Source organism: Cibotium barometz, chromosome 25 (genome assembly GCF_041138505.1).
Source record: "Cibotium barometz isolate CiBa-2024 chromosome 25, ASM4113850v1, whole genome shotgun sequence".
In the NCBI taxonomy this organism is placed as follows: domain Eukaryota; kingdom Viridiplantae; phylum Streptophyta; class Polypodiopsida; order Cyatheales; family Cibotiaceae; genus Cibotium; species Cibotium barometz.
This window is the reverse complement of record NC_141070.1, coordinates 3,302,506-3,321,908: the sequence shown is the minus strand read 5'-3', so window position 1 is coordinate 3,321,908 and position 19,403 is coordinate 3,302,506. Positions and strand designations below refer to the sequence as shown.

The 19,403-nt window shown below is 40.8% G+C and overlaps 1 protein-coding gene across 3 annotated transcripts; it reads left to right on the top strand.

Annotated features, from left to right (window-relative positions):
* The first annotated feature begins 457 nt into the window (after positions 1-457).
* On the top strand, positions 458-1,972 carry LOC147624150 (uncharacterized). 3 transcript variants are annotated; one of them, XM_086819886.1, is made up of 2 exons: positions 458-1,441; positions 1,608-1,972. In XM_086819886.1, the coding sequence occupies exons 1-2, from the start codon at positions 501-503 to the stop codon at positions 1,954-1,956; spliced, it is 1,290 nt and encodes a 429-aa protein (XP_086676012.1). In that variant the 5' UTR covers positions 458-500; the 3' UTR covers positions 1,957-1,972. The 3 variants fall into 3 exon arrangements, with proteins under 3 accessions (XP_086676012.1, XP_086676013.1, XP_086676011.1); XM_086819887.1 differs by having other exon boundaries at positions 1,598-1,850; XM_086819885.1 differs by having other exon boundaries at positions 462-1,441; positions 1,590-1,972.
* Positions 1,973-19,403: the final 17,431 nt, after the last annotated feature.

Below are 19,403 nucleotides of genomic sequence, written 5' to 3'. Positions count from 1 at the left end.
CTATGTCCATTGTATGTTAATGATCAATTTTTATTTGGCCCGTGCACCATGCACTCATACCCGGCTGGCCTCCCTTTTCCATTTGGCCATTGCCTGAATGCCCATGCACCATGCACTCATATGTGTGAACGTCAAAAAGCAAGCTCCTTGTTGGCAAAATGGTCATGACCAAGCCAGCTGTTGATGGGATGTTGGGGAGGGAGACTTGTTTGCTAAAAGACGAATTGTTGATGGGATGTTGGGGAGGGAGGCTGGAACCATAATAAAAACTAGGCAAGCGTGGACGAATTGTTGATGGGATGTTGGGGAGGGAGGCTGGAACCATAATAAAAACTAGGCAAGCGTGGACGACTGGACTAGCAGCAGCAGGGAGACGTCATGTTTCATATTGCAGGCTGTATGGTAAAATATCAATCGTTATGCAAAATATCAGTGGGTAAAGTAGGCAAGCATGGACCACTGGACTGTACCTCTATGCCTCAACTGTTGCCTCCTGCATCATGGAGAGGGAGATTCAACCCAATCTCACCTGGGCTACCGTGGTTCTGTTGGGGGGCTTTGTGACCCTCCTGGACCCTGCGGATTTCCGCATTGTGACCGCCTTGCTGCTTCTCGAAGCCGGGCGACTAGCTTTTGCAATCTTCTTCAGCAGGCTTACAAGGAAAGCCCTGGTAAGGCTGACCCAAGACCCCGCCCGTCTTAAGCAAGACGACAACCAGCCCAGCCTGGCGAGAAAAGTGCGAGTGCTCTCCCAAATCGCCCAGACAATCTTCATCTCGCCCAGCATTGTCTTGCCCATCATCAGGTTGTTAAGGGTAGTGGACTCTGATGTACGCAATCTCCTCGTCTCTCTCAAGATCTTCTACATCCTGGCCCTCATCAACGCTGCCGTAGGCTTAGCAGCTGTGGTTTCCTCAATCTTGTTCCTTATCCTCCTGTTTGATAAGACGGAACAAAGCATCCAAAGCTATTATGATGAGATCCTGCAAAAAACGTTGGAAAACGGCATCGTTCGAGCAGAGGATTTTGAATTTTTTGATTTCGCCTTTAAGGTGTTGGGGAAGCAGTTTGAAAGGAATGTCCAACCGCCTACTGTGCAGAAGCACTACAATGAGCTCTTGCATTACATGCAAGCCCATCGCCAAGGGGTTGATTTCTTGCAGACCTATTTAGATCATAATAACGCGTTTGTGCAGCAAGCAGCAGCCAACGTGGTGAGCTTCTGGGCACTGGAGAAGCTGCGGTACGTCAAGTGGCTGCCCACACCATTGCTCACCAAGTTGGCGGATAAGCTGGGGCCTGGGCAAGTGGGCTGGGCAGCGGCCGAAAGCTTTAACGCCCTAGCCAAGCATGATGCTCGTATGGTGTTGAAGAGCATGGGCAGCGACAACACCACAGTTCTGGCCACTCTGATGGACGGGGTGGAGCCATCCAACTCTCGGTCAGTGCACCTCTTAATGGCATCAAGTTAATTCAATAAAATATCTCTGCATATAAAAAACTTATATGCAATTAAAATTGTAAAGTTCTAGAAACAATTGTCGAACCTTTATTTTTTTCTTTTTCTTGTGGATGCTCTCTAATTACAGATCTCTAGTTTTTGTAAGAGCGCTTGTCAGCTTGGTAAGCTCGAGCAAGGAAAGCATGGAGAGAGCGCCTCCCGAGGCAGTGGAGGAACTAGTACTCAAACTCAACACCATGCTTAAACATGCCAAAGTACATCGTTTGAGAGTGTTATCAGGATATTTATTACTGAAGATGGAAAAACTAAGTGTGGATCAAGACCTCAACCCTGACATCGAGGCCATTGACCCAACTGTGGATGACTATATCCACAAGCCGGAGCTGGATATGCTCAACGAGTTAAGGGAACGAGCTGATCTACTACCGCTTGAAGAAGAGGCATTGCTACTTAGAGCAATAGACAAGGTGGGAAAAAAGTTCGTAGTCAAATGAAAATTTGTGAAATATTACATAATTGACTACTAAAAGCATCCCACATAATACATGCTTTTTAGCAATGTTCTGGACTATGCATTGGTATTTGTAATTTGCAGTGTACTATTTGATATACCTTGCTTGATTTTTGATGACAGGCACCCTTGCCCTTCTAAATTGATGGATTTGGTGAGGTATAGCAAGCTTTTTTGTACTTTAGTGTAATTTTTGGTGAGCATTGTAAAACTTTGCAAGTATTTTACAGCCAAGACGCCCGTTAAAAGGCAATTGTGGTGGTAACTACAAGTCACTATCTAGTTTTATTTGTGAGCACATGCTTTGGAACCATGCATTGTATGTTTATAGCTCGTAGTTGACTTTTGAATCCATCTTTGGTTGGATAACCCTTTAATTTGAACCCAGACCGATGCGGGCTAAGAGCAATAACCAAACCACCACACTTGGTGTCCTCCTTAGCGCCGCACATCCTCATAACCTTTCTTGTTTGTGTCAACGTTGTAGAGCTTCCCTAAGGGATGCCTATCTTCCTTGTCTCTCTTGCTCCTAATGGCCGGGCCAAGAGTGGTGGTCAAGATTCTTTCTATTCCTGCCTTCTATATATAGAGCTCACAACAGCCCACAAAACAAGCATGTGTACTAATTTGAGAGGGGCTCCCAGGGTTTGGGACCACGAGGAGATGGATTGGAAAGGAGGAAAAAACCATGTCATATTAGCCATCCCCCTTGAAAGTAAGGCATTCATGCCTTCTACCAATCTAACAAGAGCCTCATGCCATCCAGTAGTCACCACAAAAAGCCAATAAGCACAAATGACATTAATGTCCCTCCTAGATCAAAGACTCCCACACTGTGGCATCCACTTCTCAACTCAAAGTCCTCCTGATTCCGATGGCTTAAGCATAGTCAATAGAAGACAAACTGCACCACCTGGATCAAAGACCAAGCTCCAACACATACTTGAATAATAGGATAAGGGAATCCGTACATATCCACCAAGTCTTCCTCCATCATAAGTCCAAAGCGTACATAGAAGCATCTAGCTCACATTGATAGCACCACATACCTATGTTGAACCTCCAAAATCAATTGGCCCACCTATATCATCGACATAGCTCCTAGCACAATAAAATAGGTTGGTAAACCCAAGCATATAACACCTGAAATAAGCCTTGTCACCACAATTGAAGAAAATGTGGTCTCTTACACCCACCCTCCTGTACTTTTTTGGATCCACATCCAAATATGTCATCATAGGCATCAAATGCAACTCCTTTTCACAAGAAAAAACTCCATCCATCTTTACATTCAAGAACTCATTTGCATCACCACTAGGCATGTCCACATCAAAGTAGGCAATAGATTCTCTTGCAAAGGCATCACAAGTCTCAAGCATTGCATTACCACTAGGCATGTCCACATCAAAGTAGGCAATAGATTCTCCTGCAAAGGCATCACAAGTCTCAAGCATTGCATTAGAAACTGAAAATATGTCATAGCCCTGTAGAAGATCATCTAGAACCATGAAGAAATCCCAATCATCTTGCATCCCTCTACTACTTGTTCTGCCGCATAGGCTTAGAGGCAAGCTATCCCCTTCTTTTTCATGTGCATCTGTTAGAAACCAAAAGCAGCCCTCAGTGTCAAAATGACTGGCATGCAAGGAAAACACATCCAAAGCATAAACATAGGCATCTGCTACTCCAAAAAGAGCTCCCGTCCACGAAATATAACACCCAAGGTACCAAACACCATAGGTCGAAACAATACAAATCACTACAACAGGAGGTAGGTCCAGATATAGCAACCATAGCATGCATCTACACCAAAAGCACTTAAAACTTGTTAAGAAAACACCTAGGAACCTGTATAACCACATGCACAACATCTGGAAGATTCTAATGAAGCTCATCAACCACCTTGTCAACTGAAAGAATAGATTATTCTACCAAGTTCACATGTCTTGACACTCCTCAATGTAACCAAAAATAGAAACAAAACTAGCAACCAAAATCTGCACCTTTAGCGGCTCCTCAGACCGACCAAAATCTCACCAACAAAGCCTCCAAAAACTAAACAAGGGACCATTGAACATGGGAGTCACAATTGCCACCATCAAACTGTGATCTCTATTTAGAGTATTCACATTCTCAATAACATGTGGAACCATAGAGCTATCCTCCTATAACTCTTCAAAAACTACATCACCACATAGATTCACCACCACAAGATCCCTCTCACACGGTTATCTTCAAAGGTTTCACACACATTATTGCATGCCTAGCTGTCACCATCCTAATCCACATCATGGATTGGCTCCTGACTCACATTAAGATATAAATCATCATCATAACATACCTCTTGAATCTCCTCCCAACACACTTCATCGTCATCCTCATCAATGGATGATTCTTCAGTACTACTACTTCCTCCAGCTCAAGAATAGGTCTACAAGCTACGTATCTATCTTTATCACATCGGGCATAGTTCACCTCCACATTGGTACCAAGAGAATCAACACAGACACAAACACAATCATCCAATCCACTTGTTTCCTTCGGTATCTCCAACACCATAGTAGTCTCCTCAAGGATCTCCTCATTTAATAGGGAACCATAGTAGTCTCCTCAAGGATCTCCTCATTTAATAGGGAGCCATCCACTGTCTCTGAAGATGAACTCAAATCTACATTCTCCTTGTCTTCATAGACTTTTAAATGATACCTGACACAACTTTTCAAAGAAACAATTTGTGGAAGAGCACCATCAAGCCCTGCAAGATTGAACTCCAAAAAGGAAGCATATATTGTTGAATTTGTGGAAGCAAACCTTGAACATAAATGGTCAACAAGTGGAAGTGGTCCAAATCATCAAACAATGCTACCAAATGATCCCATATCAACACAACTCTGTCTCCATAATCTTCAAGGGTCTCTCGGTCTTCTTGTTTCACTTATTTAAATTACACCCACAATATTTTTCGCCTTTTTGCAAAGCCAAACTTGTCCACTAGTTCTTGTTGAAGAAGTTCCCAATCTTCTCGGATGCTATCATCTTGTCTTTGATACCAATCCCTTGCATACTCTCGTAACCACCAAATTATATAAATAACCCTTTTATAATCATCATTGATCCCTTTTCACCAAAAGTATTGCGTAGCATGAAAGCTGAAAAGATGCAGGGGGGAAGAGAGCTTGAGCTCTTGCAAGCACACACACACACTCACAAAACCCTAATAGAGAACACACAAGGTGAGAGGCTGAAAATCTTCTTCTTCTCTACTCAACACTCAACACACCATATACAAGATAAGAGTACACACAATATGAAAGGTACTCAACCAATACATACACGGGTTCTCTATAGTGTGAACCCGACTAAATGAGCTGGCGCTATAACTATGCCAGTCTCTAGAATGGCTGTCACACAGCCTGTCATCCCACTGGCCGCATATCACCCAAGATCTCACCAACCATGCCAGTGGTGTAAGTGTGGGGCCTATCCCCCAGGCGGGTCATCAGTGTCCACCGCCTTACTAGAGCTCGATATCTCAACACTCCCCCTCGAGCTCAACTCCATCTCATGTACACCAAGCGAAGCCCTGAATCTGCGGAGCTTCTCTGTACCCAATGCTTTGGTGACGATGTCAGCTACCTGATCCTCTGTGCTGACATAAACAAGGTCAAGATCTCCTGCCAAGACTTTCTCTCTGACGAAGTGGTAGTGGACCTCTATGTGCTTCGTACGAGCATGAAAGACTGGGTTCCTGGCCAACTGTATACTGCTAATGTTGTCACAGAAAATGACAACTTGTCTATCCACTGATAGACCCAAATCTGCAAGTAGCTTTCTCAACCAAGCTACCTCACAGGCTGCCATAGCAGCTCCTCTGTACTCGGCCTCTGTACTCGATAGAGCAACCGTAGGCTGCTTCTTGCTGCTCCAAGTCACAGCAGCACTCCCCAAAGAAAACATGAATCCACTGGTAGATCTTCTGTCTGAGATACTACCAGCCCAATCAGCATCTGTGTACCCATGTACACATATCTCTGTCCCAGTCTCATAGAATAGTCCACACTGTAAAGTAGACTTCACATACCTCAGTATGCGTCTGACTGCATCCAAATGCGGTTTCCGTGGAACCTGCATAAACTGACTCACCAACCCAACAGCATAGCTCAAATCTGGTCTGGTGATCGTCATGTAGATCAAACTTCCTACTATGCTCCTGTACATAGTAGGATCCTCCAAGATCTCTCCTGAATCTGCACTCAACTTGCCATTCTGATCCAATGGCACAGAAATAGGCTTACAGCCTGTCATACCATACTTGGACAACATGTCCAAGCCATACTGTCTCTGCAGTAATCCAATACCATGTGGTGACCTAATCACCTCAATGCCCAAGAAATATCTGAGCTCCCCCAGATCCTTCATCTCGAACTTCTGTCTAAGTAAGATCTTTACATCAAAGATCTCTGCATCATGGTCCCCCGTAATGATCAAGTCATCTACATAGATGACAACAAGCACAACCCCTCTATCACCATGTCTCACGTACAATGAGAAATCTGCATTGGCTACATGAAAGCCAATAGTGACAAGATATTCAGAAATCTTGTCAGACCATGCTCTTGGTGCTTGCTTTAAGCCATACAAGGCTTTCTTCAACCTGCAAACATGCTCGGGGTGACCCACATCCTCATAACCAGGTGGCTGCAACATATACACCTCTTCTTGCAAATCCCCATGCAAGAATGCATTCTTTACATCCATCTGATGTAAAGACCATTGCTTTGACGCAGCCACTGCTATCACAACTCTCACCGTTGCCATCTTGGCAACTGGGCTGAAAGTTTCCTCATAATCAATCCCATATGTCTGCGCATATCCTTTGGCTACCAATCTAGCCTTGTACCTGTTTATGCTTCCATCACTGTTATGTTTAACTTTGTACACCCACTTGCATCCAATGGCTTTCTTGCCTTCAGGCAATTGCACTAAATCCCAAGTTTCATTTCCATATAGTGCATCCATCTCCTCATCCATAGCTTTCTCCCAACACACATTTCCAACAGCCTCATCAATGCATGTGGGCTCTACAACCTGCACAACTTTTGCCATATATGCATAATGATGTGCCACATAACCATCATATGTAAATCTCTGCACAGGGTTCTTCACTCTCCCTGATCTTCGCAGCTTCTCATTCATGGCTTCCATAGCCTTCTTTACACCAGGTGTTCTCATAGCTGGGATCCCAAGCTCCTCATCAAGACTCATATCTGAGCCACTAGACTCTCCATCAACATGAGAATGCCCTGCAGAAATGTCAGGCATACCAAGGGGCTCAACCACTTTCTCTTTTCCTTTACGTGATGTACTAATCACATTTGCAGGGCTGGTATTATGACGCAGCCTGCCACTCCATGGTCTATCAATAGACCCACTAGATGAGGACTCTCCTGGTCCACTCAAAGACTGTGATTGCTGACCTGCATTCTGTGCAACCACACTTCCACTCACATCAGCCCCAATAGCTTCTTTTTCAGCAGCATACCAACTGCTCATCTCATCAAAGACAACATCCCTGCTTACCCTCAACTCACGTGTAGCAGGGTTATAACACCTGTATCCCTTTTGCTCAAGGGAATATCCAATAAACACACATTTTTCAGCTTTCGGATCCAGCTTAGTTCTCAGCTCATCTGGCACATGCACATATGCAATGCATCCAAAAACTTTCAGATGAGACAAATCTGGTTTTCTGCCAGTAAACCTCTCCTCTGGAGTTACATCATGTATGGCTGCAGTTGGAGTCCTGTTCATGATGTATACTGCTGTAGAAACAGCCTCAGCCCAATAGCAATGCGGCATATTTTTCTCTTCCATCAATGCCCGCGCAATCTCAGCAATGTGCCTGTTTTTTCGCTCAGCAACTCCATTTTGCTGCGGAGTGTATCTGCATGTATACTGTCTCCGAATTCCATTCTTCTTCAAAAATTCAGAGAACTCATTGGAGAAGTACTCTCCCCCTCCATCTGACCTTAGGCACTTTACATATTTCCGTGTTTGCTTTTCAACCAAAACTCTGAAATTCTGAAAGTGAGTGAACACCTCACTCTTCTCCTTCATGAAATATACCCACACTTTTCTTGTGTGGTCATCAATGAAAGTGACATAGTACCTGCAGCCTCCCATAGACACGGTCTTCGTAGGACCCCATACATCTGAATGCACAACATCTAGTGCATTTCTGCTCACATATCTGTTACGTGGAAACACATGCTTTGTTTGCTTCCCAAATTGGCATGCTTCACATATTTTCTGCATACCTTCCACCTTAAATTTTGGCAGCCCTGTCACGATTCCTTTTGTCTGCATAGACTTCAATCTCTGAACATTTACATGTCCAATTCTTTTATGCCATATGTCTGTGTCTGCAACAACTCCTGAACCATTTGCAAACATCGCAGCACTCATTTCAGGCATGTCTACATCCAACGTAAACATTCTGCCCACTCTGTTGCCTTTTGCAACCAACCTGCACTTGTCTTTGAAATCTTCAACATAACACCCATCAGGGTTAAACCGAACCTGCAAACCCTGCTCAATCATCTGGCCAACTGAAACCAGATTCTTTGTTATGTTCGGTACATGAAGTACATCTGCAAGGTACTTCACTTTGCCATCCTGCATAGATAATGGCACATCTCCAACGTGGGCAATTGGATGAGCAGTGTCATCCCCTGTTTCCACAAAACCTGGTCTTTCCGGGTTCTTCATCTCCTTGAACCACTCCCCATGACTCGTCATGTGGTTCGAAGCGCCTGAGTCCACATACCATACATTATCTTTTTGTGCTGCATCAACATTTTCAGACATGGCATTTACAACATGCTGCATAACAAACAACCTTTCATTGTCCTCATTATTTCTGCTTGAGGATGCATAGTTGTTTTGCTGCACTTTTCCATTTTGCATGTCAGCCTGTTTCTTATAACATTCTGACTGCACATGTCCTGGCTTACCACAATAGTAGCATTCACGTGCATCATTATATTGCCTTTGCCAATTTCCACGGCCTCTTTGACTCCCCCTGCCTCTGAATCTGCCTCTTCCACCTGCGTGTTGTTGTTGTTGTTGATTCTGGGACTGTTGTTGTTGTTGCTGCTGCTGGCCATAATTCTGATTACCTGTTCGGCCACCTCCTTGACCGCGTCCACGGCCTCCTCTACCTCGTCCTCTTCCTGAACTCGTGTAGAAGGCCTGTTGCTCTGAACTGTTTTTGCTTTGTGAAGACTGTTGGTCTTCACCCAAGTTCTTCTCTTCGATAATCAGCATAGACACCAAATCTGTAAAGTTGGGAATGTTTTCCCGAGTCTGAATAGACGTCTTGAACGCCTTGTATTGTGGCCCGAGACCACGTAGACAGACCTCCACCTTGTCATCATCATCTACTGACACACCAATAGATGCAAGGGATTCGACAATGCCCTTTATCTTCAACGCATAGTCATTCACAGACATGCTCTTTTTCTCCACAGTATGAAGTTCATTCTTCAACTGTATCTTACGTGCCTTGGTATTTGTTTCATACAGCTTTACCAAGGTGTCCCACGCCTCCTTGGGGGACTTGGCATCCTGAATGTGCCCAATCATGGTGTCCTGTATACTAATGGAAAGCCAATACATAACCTTCCTGGCTCCTTGGTTCCAGTCTTTAAACTCTTTCACATCTGCAGCAGTAGGATTTATGTCCGGTATCTCCGGTGCCTCTTCATGCTCACCTTCTATGTAGTCCCAATAGCCTTTTCCCATCAGGAAATTCGTCAACCTGAACCTCCAAGCATGGAAGTTATTCTTATCCAGCTTCTCAGCCACAATCTGTGTTATGCCATCATTAGACATCTTGCCAAACACACAACTTTACCAGAAACTGTACTCTGGTTTTTCTGCACAAATGCTGTATTTTCTGCACAGCGGTACTGTAGTACTCTCAAATGTCACAACCAGTGACTTCAATGCACATACATACACCCAATGGCAACTGTAGACCTCTTTGCAGCACCCACAGTGTCTGCACAGTCAATCTGTCTTCCTGCAGTTCTTAAAACAGAGTTCTGCAGAGAATCGGTGACTTACCTGCAGTGCTCGAAATCGCCTGCTTTCTGAAAAACGGAGGTCCAGACGCGCCCGAAACGCGTTTTCGGCCCGAAAATTTCAGTCCGAAGGACTTTATAGTTGCCCTGTAGCTTCACTCCCGCGAAGAAAGCTCCTCAATCGGAGATCGTTTGCCGGTGCCTCCCGTAGAGCTCCCGACAAGGGTGTAGTCACCAACACAATAGGGAAGAGTAGTTGTAGCTCTTACCCTCGTACCGCTTCTTGTGGTTCTCTTGCTTGCAGATCAGCCCTTAGCACGAACCAGGCTCTGATACCATGAAAAGATGCAGGGGGGAAGAGAGCTTGAGCTCTTGCAAGCACACACACACACTCACAAAACCCTAATAGAGAACACACAAGGTGAGAGGCTGAAAATCTTCTTCTTCTCTACTCAACACTCAACACACCATATACAAGATAAGAGTACACACAATATGAAAGGTACTCAACCAATACATACACGGGTTCTCTATAGTGTGAACCCGACTAAATGAGCTGGCGCTATAACTATGCCAGTCTCTAGAATGGCTGTCACACAGCCTGTCATCCCACTGGCCGCATATCACCCAAGATCTCACCAACCATGCCAGTGGTGTAAGTGCGGGGCCTATCCCCCAGGCGGGTCATCAGTGTCCACCGCCTTACTAGAGCTCGATATCTCAACAAAAGCTCCACCCATCGACATTCTCATCGTCTTGCCCATGTAATAAGAATTGATTTGGACAAGATGCCATATGCATAGTTTCTTTCAAGAAATATCTAACATTGGCCTTGTAAACTCATAATGTCTATGATACAATGCTTCTATTTTTTTAATCTCTATGATACAATGCTTCAAGAAATATCTAACATTGGCCTTGTAAACTCATAATGTCTATGATACAATGCTTCTATTTTTTAATCTCTAGGCCATCGACTTGCATCAGCAAAAAGATTTTTGTGTGTATAACAACACAAACTGATTGAAAAAGAAAACTAAGTAGTCGGAATCAAAACCAACTGATTAAAAAAGAAAATAAGTAGTCGGAATCAAAACCAACTGATTCAAAAAGAAAACTAAGTAGTTGGAATCAAAACCAATTGATTGAAAAAGAAAACTAAGTAGTTGGAATCAAAACCAACTGATTCAATAGACTCAACTAAATCAGAAACTTTAACCCACGTGTCCTCTGACACTGCTTGATCCTCACGCTACACTAATCTCAAAGAGATATTGCATCAAAGATACTTTGCTAACAGTAATTAGCTGACTCACACCTGACTCCAAATTGACTATTCCCCACCAAACTGACTCAGTTGATTCAGTTGACCTAGGCTTCCTCTCCTCTATGTCCACCTGACACTTCTAGACCCTCAAAATACTCAAACCAAACATGGATCCAACACTATAGACTCTCAAAATACTCAAACCAAACATGGATCCAACACTATACTTCTAGACCCTCAAAATACTTAAACCAAACATGGATCCAACACTATAGACTCTCAGCCTGACAGCACTGACTCTAGATCACTTTTCAGCCCACTAACCCATTTGACTGACTCTACTGATGACAGAACTCTAATAGTCAGACATGACTCAAGACCACTTCCCTTAAACCTAGATAGGCCAAACCAAGCCCTCTACACTTTCAGCTAATTATATCTAATCCTCACCTGACCTTGGCTAACTCTGTATTCTCTCTTGTTTGATTTTGACTAAGTCAACACTAGCTCCCCAGACATTTGACTGGGGACCTCTAATAGTCATACATGACTCAAGACCACTTCCCTTAAACCTAGATAGGCCAAACCAAGCCCATTTGACTGACTCTACTGATAGACCTCTAAAGACCACTTCCCTTAAACCTAGATAGGCCAAACCAAGCCCTTTACACTTTCAGCTAATTATATCTAATCCTCAGCTGACCTTGGCTAACTATGTATTCTCTCTTGTTTGATTGACTAAGTCAACACTAGCTCCCAGACATCTGATTGACACACATAGGGAATCCATATCCATGAACTCAATCAAACACACTCATTCACCACTACTAAAACCTCAAAACAAAAGACAAAAACCAAACTCTATGTCTGCTTCAGATAGATAAACTCACATTAGTGTCTCAACATGTGTGAGACATGGGCACAAACACACCACAAGAAAACACCCAAAAAACTATGAGGTCCACTTCAGCAACAGCTCTTCAAAGCTTCGTCTTCAGCCACGACTTCAAATCTCACAAAATTATCTATCCACAAGCAGCATATCTTTCCCTTCTGATCTTTTAATTATTTCCCTCTTTGAAATAAAAGAAAAATTCTGTTTTACCCTGTTTTGACCTAGAGAGAGAAAATATCTAGAGAGAGATAATCCAAAATTGAGATATTTTTGGATATAAAAATCCTCCTAGTGTCTAAAATGGTTTCCCCTGAAACAAAAATTCAAAAAGAATTTTCCAATGTGCATTTGAAATTAATTGAAAATAAGTATAAAGGAACTTAGCCTAAGGGTCTAGATTTTTAGAATTTTTTGGATTATGGTCCAATTAAGGTTCCTATGGGCCAATAGGATCAATCCAAGTGTAGGGAGGAGATAAATTTAAATTATAAAAGAAAAATACCCAAAAATGAGTAAATGCCCACTTAAGATGAAGAGTTGACTGAGTACAAGGTTTATTAGTAAAAAACTATGAATATTTCTTAAAAATGAGATATTTTGGGTATAATGATTCAATTTTGACACCTTGGTAAGGAGAAGGGGGCTCTTCAAAGAGGTGCCTATTTCACATGTGTGGTGGAGTTTTAAACTAAAAAATATTGTGATATTTTTTATCTCTCCTCTCTCCTGGATTAAACCAAATCAAAAGGGAGCAAAACTAGGTCCAAATCTTGTCCAAATTCAGCCAAACTGAACCTAGAAAATTCTAGAAACTAGTTGCACTTGGTTAGAGGCCTCCGTCACCTATAAATAGATCCTTAGCCCTTTGTAAAAAAATATGAGAACTACACCATGCCAGTATTATACTGAAATAATGATATTTTCTATTATCATCTAAAAATCCTCTACAAATTGGAGAGATTGGAGTTTCTCTCTCTCTTCAATCTTCCTTGGAGTCTTCATCAACCTACCAAACCAATTGATTGGTTGGGTACCTCTACATTGATTAAAGAATCAAGCAATCTAGGAGGTAAGGTGTGGTTTATGGTCTTTTTTTTTTTAAATCTTCAAATGTTCTCTCTTCTCAATCCCTCTCAAGCTTGAGAAGCATTCAATTGAATGGCGTTTTAATACAATTGAAGTTCTTTAATGAATTATAGTGATAAAACACATAAATTTCCATTTATGCTTAAATAAAATATTTTTTTCAAGCATGTCTCTCTTTCCCAAAGAATGGTCATTCCTATGACCTATTCTATATTCAAATGAAGCTTTTCACGAAGCAGTTCTCTAATCTAAAAGTAATTTCTATGCTTGTCAAATTGAGGCCAAATAAGTGGATTTTTAATGCTTTTATGTTATTTAATTCATGGAAAAATTAGGAATCAAGTCCATAATTGGATATTGATCCAATTAATGGTTATTCTATCATATGATATTACTAAACTTTATATTTTCAAAATTACTGAGAATTATCAGTAATAGCAGCAGTAAAGTTATGGTAAAATTTCTTAAAAATTAACATATATATCATTTTCATTCATAATATGAAAAGAGGACTTCCTACCATATTCTAGGATTAATCATCCTAGATTAATTGAATGATTCTCATTATAGTCATGGAAAAATTAATTTTTATGTTTATGCATAAATAGTTAATTAGGAAAAAGAGAAATTTCTAGTAATTCATTTTTCTGTTAAAAGAGTAATCCCCATGATGATGGAAATCCATGTATTCCAATGAAGTAAGAGAAAAATTGAGATACTAAAATAATGTATATTTTAATTAAAAATTAAAGAAAGATTTTAGTTAAATTTATCTTTTTGCATAGATAAATTTAAATGGTGAAAGAGGAATTTCCACCATATTGGAATTCAAATATTTAAATGAGGAAAGTGTAACTCCTAGCATATTGAAATTAATGGGTATTTTATCTAAATTCAAAGATGAATTTTAAATAAATTTATTTTATCTATGAGAAATATTTAAATGGTAAAAGAGGAATTCCTATGACATTTGGAATTCCATCATTTAGATGGGAAAAGAGAAATTCCTAGCATATTGAAACTAATGGGTATTTTATTTAAATTCAAAGATGAATTTTAGATAAATTTATTTTATCTATGAGAAATATTTAAATGGTATTAGAGGAATTCCTATAACATTTGGAATTCCATCATTTAGATGGGAATAGAGAAATTCCTAGCATATTGAATTAATGGGTATTTTATTATGAGAAATATTGATGATAAAAGAGAAATTTCCATGACATTGGAATGCAAATAATTAAATGCAAAAAGAGGAATTCCCATGGTATTTGAGATCCAAGAAATTAAATGGAAAGAAGAGGAATTTTTAGTATAATTCAATTCATGATTATTTATCAAAAGTAGAAATATGGGTAATTGATTTTTGTAAATCCCATGAATTCTTTTATTTAAAAGAGGAATATTGAATATAATTCAATTGAGGAATTGAGAAGGAATATAGAAATAGTTGTTCAAGAAAAGGAACCTTTAAATGGATGAGATGTAATGTGATGTGAATCAGGATGTGAATGAATGAGATGTGATGTCATGTGAATCGGATGTAAGTGAATGATATGGGATGTGAATGGATGAGATATGATGTGATGTGAATCGGGATAAGAACGAATGAGATGAGATGAGAAATGAATGTGATGAGATGTGATGTAAATTGAGATAGATGTCAATGAATAATATATGATGTAAATGAATGAGGTGTGATAGGATGTGAATATGGGTAGATGCGAGTGGATGAGATGTGATGAGGATAAAGAGGAGAGATGTGATGAGATGAAAAATGATGTGATTAGAATAGGAATACATATGAATTGAATATGGATTAAGTAATGTGGACAGATGCGGATTAATGCAAAAGACGAGAGTTCATTATAGAAACTGTATTTATGACCTATTTTTAAATGACTGTTTTACTATTTGATGTCAATAATGTTGGGGAAGCATTTTGACCGTCTTGAGAATGAGGTCGTGGAGACCTAACTGATAAAGTTACAACAACTGGATGGAGAGTCAACAGAGGACATCTCGCATAGCAAGGTCGGCCGAGGTCTTGACCAGCCTCGGTTCGATTTAAATGGTGAGCTTACGGTGGATGAGGGACCAAGGAAGCAGCCTATGAGTGAAGTGCTAGGTGACCTATGAAGGATCCTAGAGGGTGCTGACCATACCGTGCTCAGGCTCTGGGTCGTCGAAGATACCCACACGTGCGTCGGGGAAGATATTGGAACAAGGAGTAAGAGTTGTTTTCCGGAACCGGGCATGGATCTGGTTGATTGACCGTGTTGGTCCTTAATGGATGAGTCCATGGCTCTTTTATATGGATCTGTTGGTTGATCTTGCTGATTCTCAACGGAGATTCCATCTTGATTTTTATAAGTGAATATATTGTCGGGGTACTATGAGCTAGGAACTATCGAAAAGGCCCTTGAGGAACATGTGGTGAGCATTCTGGTTGCCAATGATGCCATAGGTACACCGATGAAGGAATGATTGGAAATTAGGATTCAACTGGATATTTTGGAGGATTATTATCAGTGACACTATGGTTGATCTTGCTGGTCTTCAATGGAGATTCCATCTTAATTTTTATAAGTGAGCTAGGAATGAGGGATAGGTGGTGAGCGTTCTGGTTGCCAATGATGCCATAGGTACATCGATGAAGGAATGATTGGAAATTAGGATTCAACCAGATATTTTGGAGGATTATTATCACTGACACTATGGTTTCATTAAATGATTGTTTTAAAGATAGCTAAATCTGTGAAAAGGGCAATTTCATATTGGGTGTATAAGTGGTGTGACTGGCGTTAAATTTGCATGAATATCCAGCTAGGGGACCTGGGAACTCTTTTTCTTGGTACTCGAGACAAAACCTAACCAAATTCCCATCACTACTATGGTTGGGCGGTTGGCTAACCCATGGGACTGGTGGATGGGGTTAGGCTAGACTGATGGATCCATAAAATGAGACTCAATTTTGCTATAGTACGATAGATGAAGTAAATCCCGGATAGTTATTGTTCTATGGAAAAAGAATCAACAGCTGTGTCTCTCGATGGAGAAAAAAGCATTGGTTTCTATGATCCAAGTGCAAGTTTCTTCCTTGATTTGACCAAGTGACTCACAAGTTCGGTCAGATCAGTTTGGTGAGTAATGACCCTGATACATTAGAGTACAAATAACTTGGAGGAATCTCCCGTGCTTTCTGATAGGGGGGAAGTTTTTTCGTGTTCGGTTTTTGAAGAACCAAGGGATTAGTCTCTTGTCCGGATATCCGTGGGGTGGGCGAAGCCCTGAGTGAGAGATCTTGCCGTGCGCAAGAAGTGCTACTTCTGCTACTAGCAACCCCGAATCCATTGCGCCGAGGGGGCAAGGATCTTTCAGATGGTATCAGAGCGAATTAACTAAAGTGGATCAACTGAAAATCTAAAAATGTCAAAAATTTGTGAAGTAAGAGTAAAAGGTTGTAATTGTGTGATAAAATTCATACAAATTGATATTCAACATCATGAAGATTCATAAAATTGAAAGTGGGTCTTCAGATGAAGTACCGTGATTGTATGGAAATCCCTAACTTGCTTGAGGCCTAGTCATGATGATATTTACCTTATAATTCCAAGGACTGTGACTACCTGTATATACCGCGGGTATAGCTGCAGCTCTTTACTGGCAGTATATACGAGTAAATCTAAGACCTTAAAATTATAAGTAAAAATGCTATCCAGATGATGAATTCGAATGTGGTTGATATGATTTTAAAATTTTGGTTGAGAATTGATGAGTTGATTTGGATTCTAATTGAAAAAAAAAAGATGATTCCTGAATTTTGGTTGAAAAGCGATCAGTTGAACAAAGCCACAATGAGGATGAATGGGAGGAGTCCCTGTGATGATGTTCGTAAGTGGAATGACGATAATGACTTTAGAAAATCACTACGAGATTAGTGGATTGTGCTTAGATTGCTACTGTTAACACTTGACCTAGTGGATCCAGTTAATGGATGACAAATTAAAAACCTGCATAATTGAAACTTCCATGGAAGAATGTTCAGATGGAATTTTTGGTCTGATGGACCATTATTGTGTTATGAATATGACTGATATGTTCTGAATGAATTGTTATCTGATAATGAGTTCTATAGAAGGGATCCTTATCCCATGATTCTGTGGAGAGCTGACCAATCTAAAGAACCCCAGAATCAGTTGGATCTAAAGTCGGATTTGAATTGTAAATAAAAGGACTTAACAAGAATTTTCGTATTGATAGGATCATGGATCGAGGTCATCGTGGTAGGAATGATAACCCCCAACTCAATGAGGAAGAGCTCGACTTGGATGTTTGTAACACTCTTCATAGATCGCAGCCTGGACCTTTCAAGGGTGAAGGGGAAGGCGAAACTGTGGAGATGTGGATCGAAGCAATGGAAGAGTACTTCGATGTCACCGAGTACAATGAGAAGAGCAAAATGGCTCATGCAAGGCTGAAGATAGTACAAACAGCCAGAGTAGCAACCACTGCAAGACAAACCATGTGGATCAAAACACTCAGACATGGAATGATCTCAAAATTTACCTAAGGAAGAGATTCTATCCTCCCGGATTTTTGGAAACAAAGATGAACGAGTTCTTAGAGTTAACCCAGGGGAGCAGAACTATTGAAGTATATCACCAAGCATTCTCTCTCCTCCTAAAATACTCACCACCACTGGATGAAGAACAGTTTATAGCCAGGTTTATTTGGGGATTGAACGAACCTTTGAATATCCTAGTGAAGAATGCCAAGCCAGTTTCCATGGCTGAAGCAGTACGGATGGCGAAGGATTTCGCCAATTTCTTTGATGTCAAGGTCTCGCCGAACCATCACCTTTCAAAAGGTTTTTAGCTCCAGAAGGTGATTCCAACCTTCCACCGTCTAAGAGATATAAGGGTCAAGCCCAGGATATGGAAAGTTCAAAAATGGAAGAAATGTCCTTTTCCTGGAACTCAATCCCTTGGAATTCAACTTCAGAAGTTCTACCCTTGAACAAGGGAGTGAAATGTTACAACTGTCAAGGATTTGAACATCGCAGTATGGATTGCCCAACTCCTTTTGGAACAAGGTTTTCAGGGCGCAAAAATCAGGGATCAAGATTTCAAACTCCAGCTCCTTCCTTCAAGGGTAATCACGTTTCTTTCCGCCAAAATAAGGTTTCTTTCTACCAAAATCAGAGAAATCCTAGAGGTAGACCCTCTAACCAACCCGCAGTTTTAATCCAAAGTAATGCAACATCTCCACTGGGCCAAGGCAGTAACGCTGGAAGTGGTTGAAGGAGAAGAAGAAGAAGATGAAAGAGATCATACTCCACCTACGAGGAGATGAGGACATCTCGCGTTTTTTAAGTGGGGTAGGATGTAAGATTCCTCTCTCCAACTTTTGAGGTGTGTACAGGTGTAAGAACCTCCCCTTCTGATCTAATAATTTTTTCCCTCTTTGAAATAAAAGAAAGATTCTGTTTTACCCTGTTTTGACCTGGAGAGGAAAATGTCTAGAGAGAGGTAATCCAAAATTGAGATATTTTTGGATATAAAAATCCTCCTAGTGTCTAAAATGGTTTCCCCTGAAACAGAAATTCAAAAAGGATTTTCCAATGTGCATTTGGAATTAATTAAAAATAAGTATAAAGGACCTTAGCCTAAGGGTCTAGATTTTCAGAAATTTTTGGATTATGGTCCAATTAAGGTTTCTATGGGCCCATAGGATCAATCCAAGTGTGGGGAGGAGATAAATCAAATTTATAAAAGAAAAATATCCAAAAATGAGTAAATGGCCACTTAAGATGAAGAGTTGACTGAGTACAAGGTTTATAGGTAAAAAACTATGAATATTACTAAAAAAATGAGATATTTTTAGTATAATGATTCAATTTTGACACCTTGGTAAGGAGAAGGAGGCTCTTCAAGGAGGTGCCTATTTAACATGTGTGGTGGAGTTTTAAACTCAAAAATATTGTGATAATTTTATCTCTCCTCTCTCCTAGATTATACCAAATCAAAAGGGAGCCAAACTAGGTCCAAATCTCTCCTGGATAAAAATATTGTGATATTTTTATCTCTCCTCTCTCT

Bases quoted from the DNA above. Each gene is read 5' to 3' on its own strand.
- LOC147624150 (XM_086819885.1), top strand. From the start codon at position 501: ATGGAGAGGGAGATTCAACCCAATCTCACCTGGGCTACCGTGGTTCTG. The intron at 1,442-1,589 runs GTCAGTGCACCT...CTCTAATTACAG, and splicing joins GTGGAGCCATCCAACTCTCG to ATCTCTAGTTTTTGTAAGAG.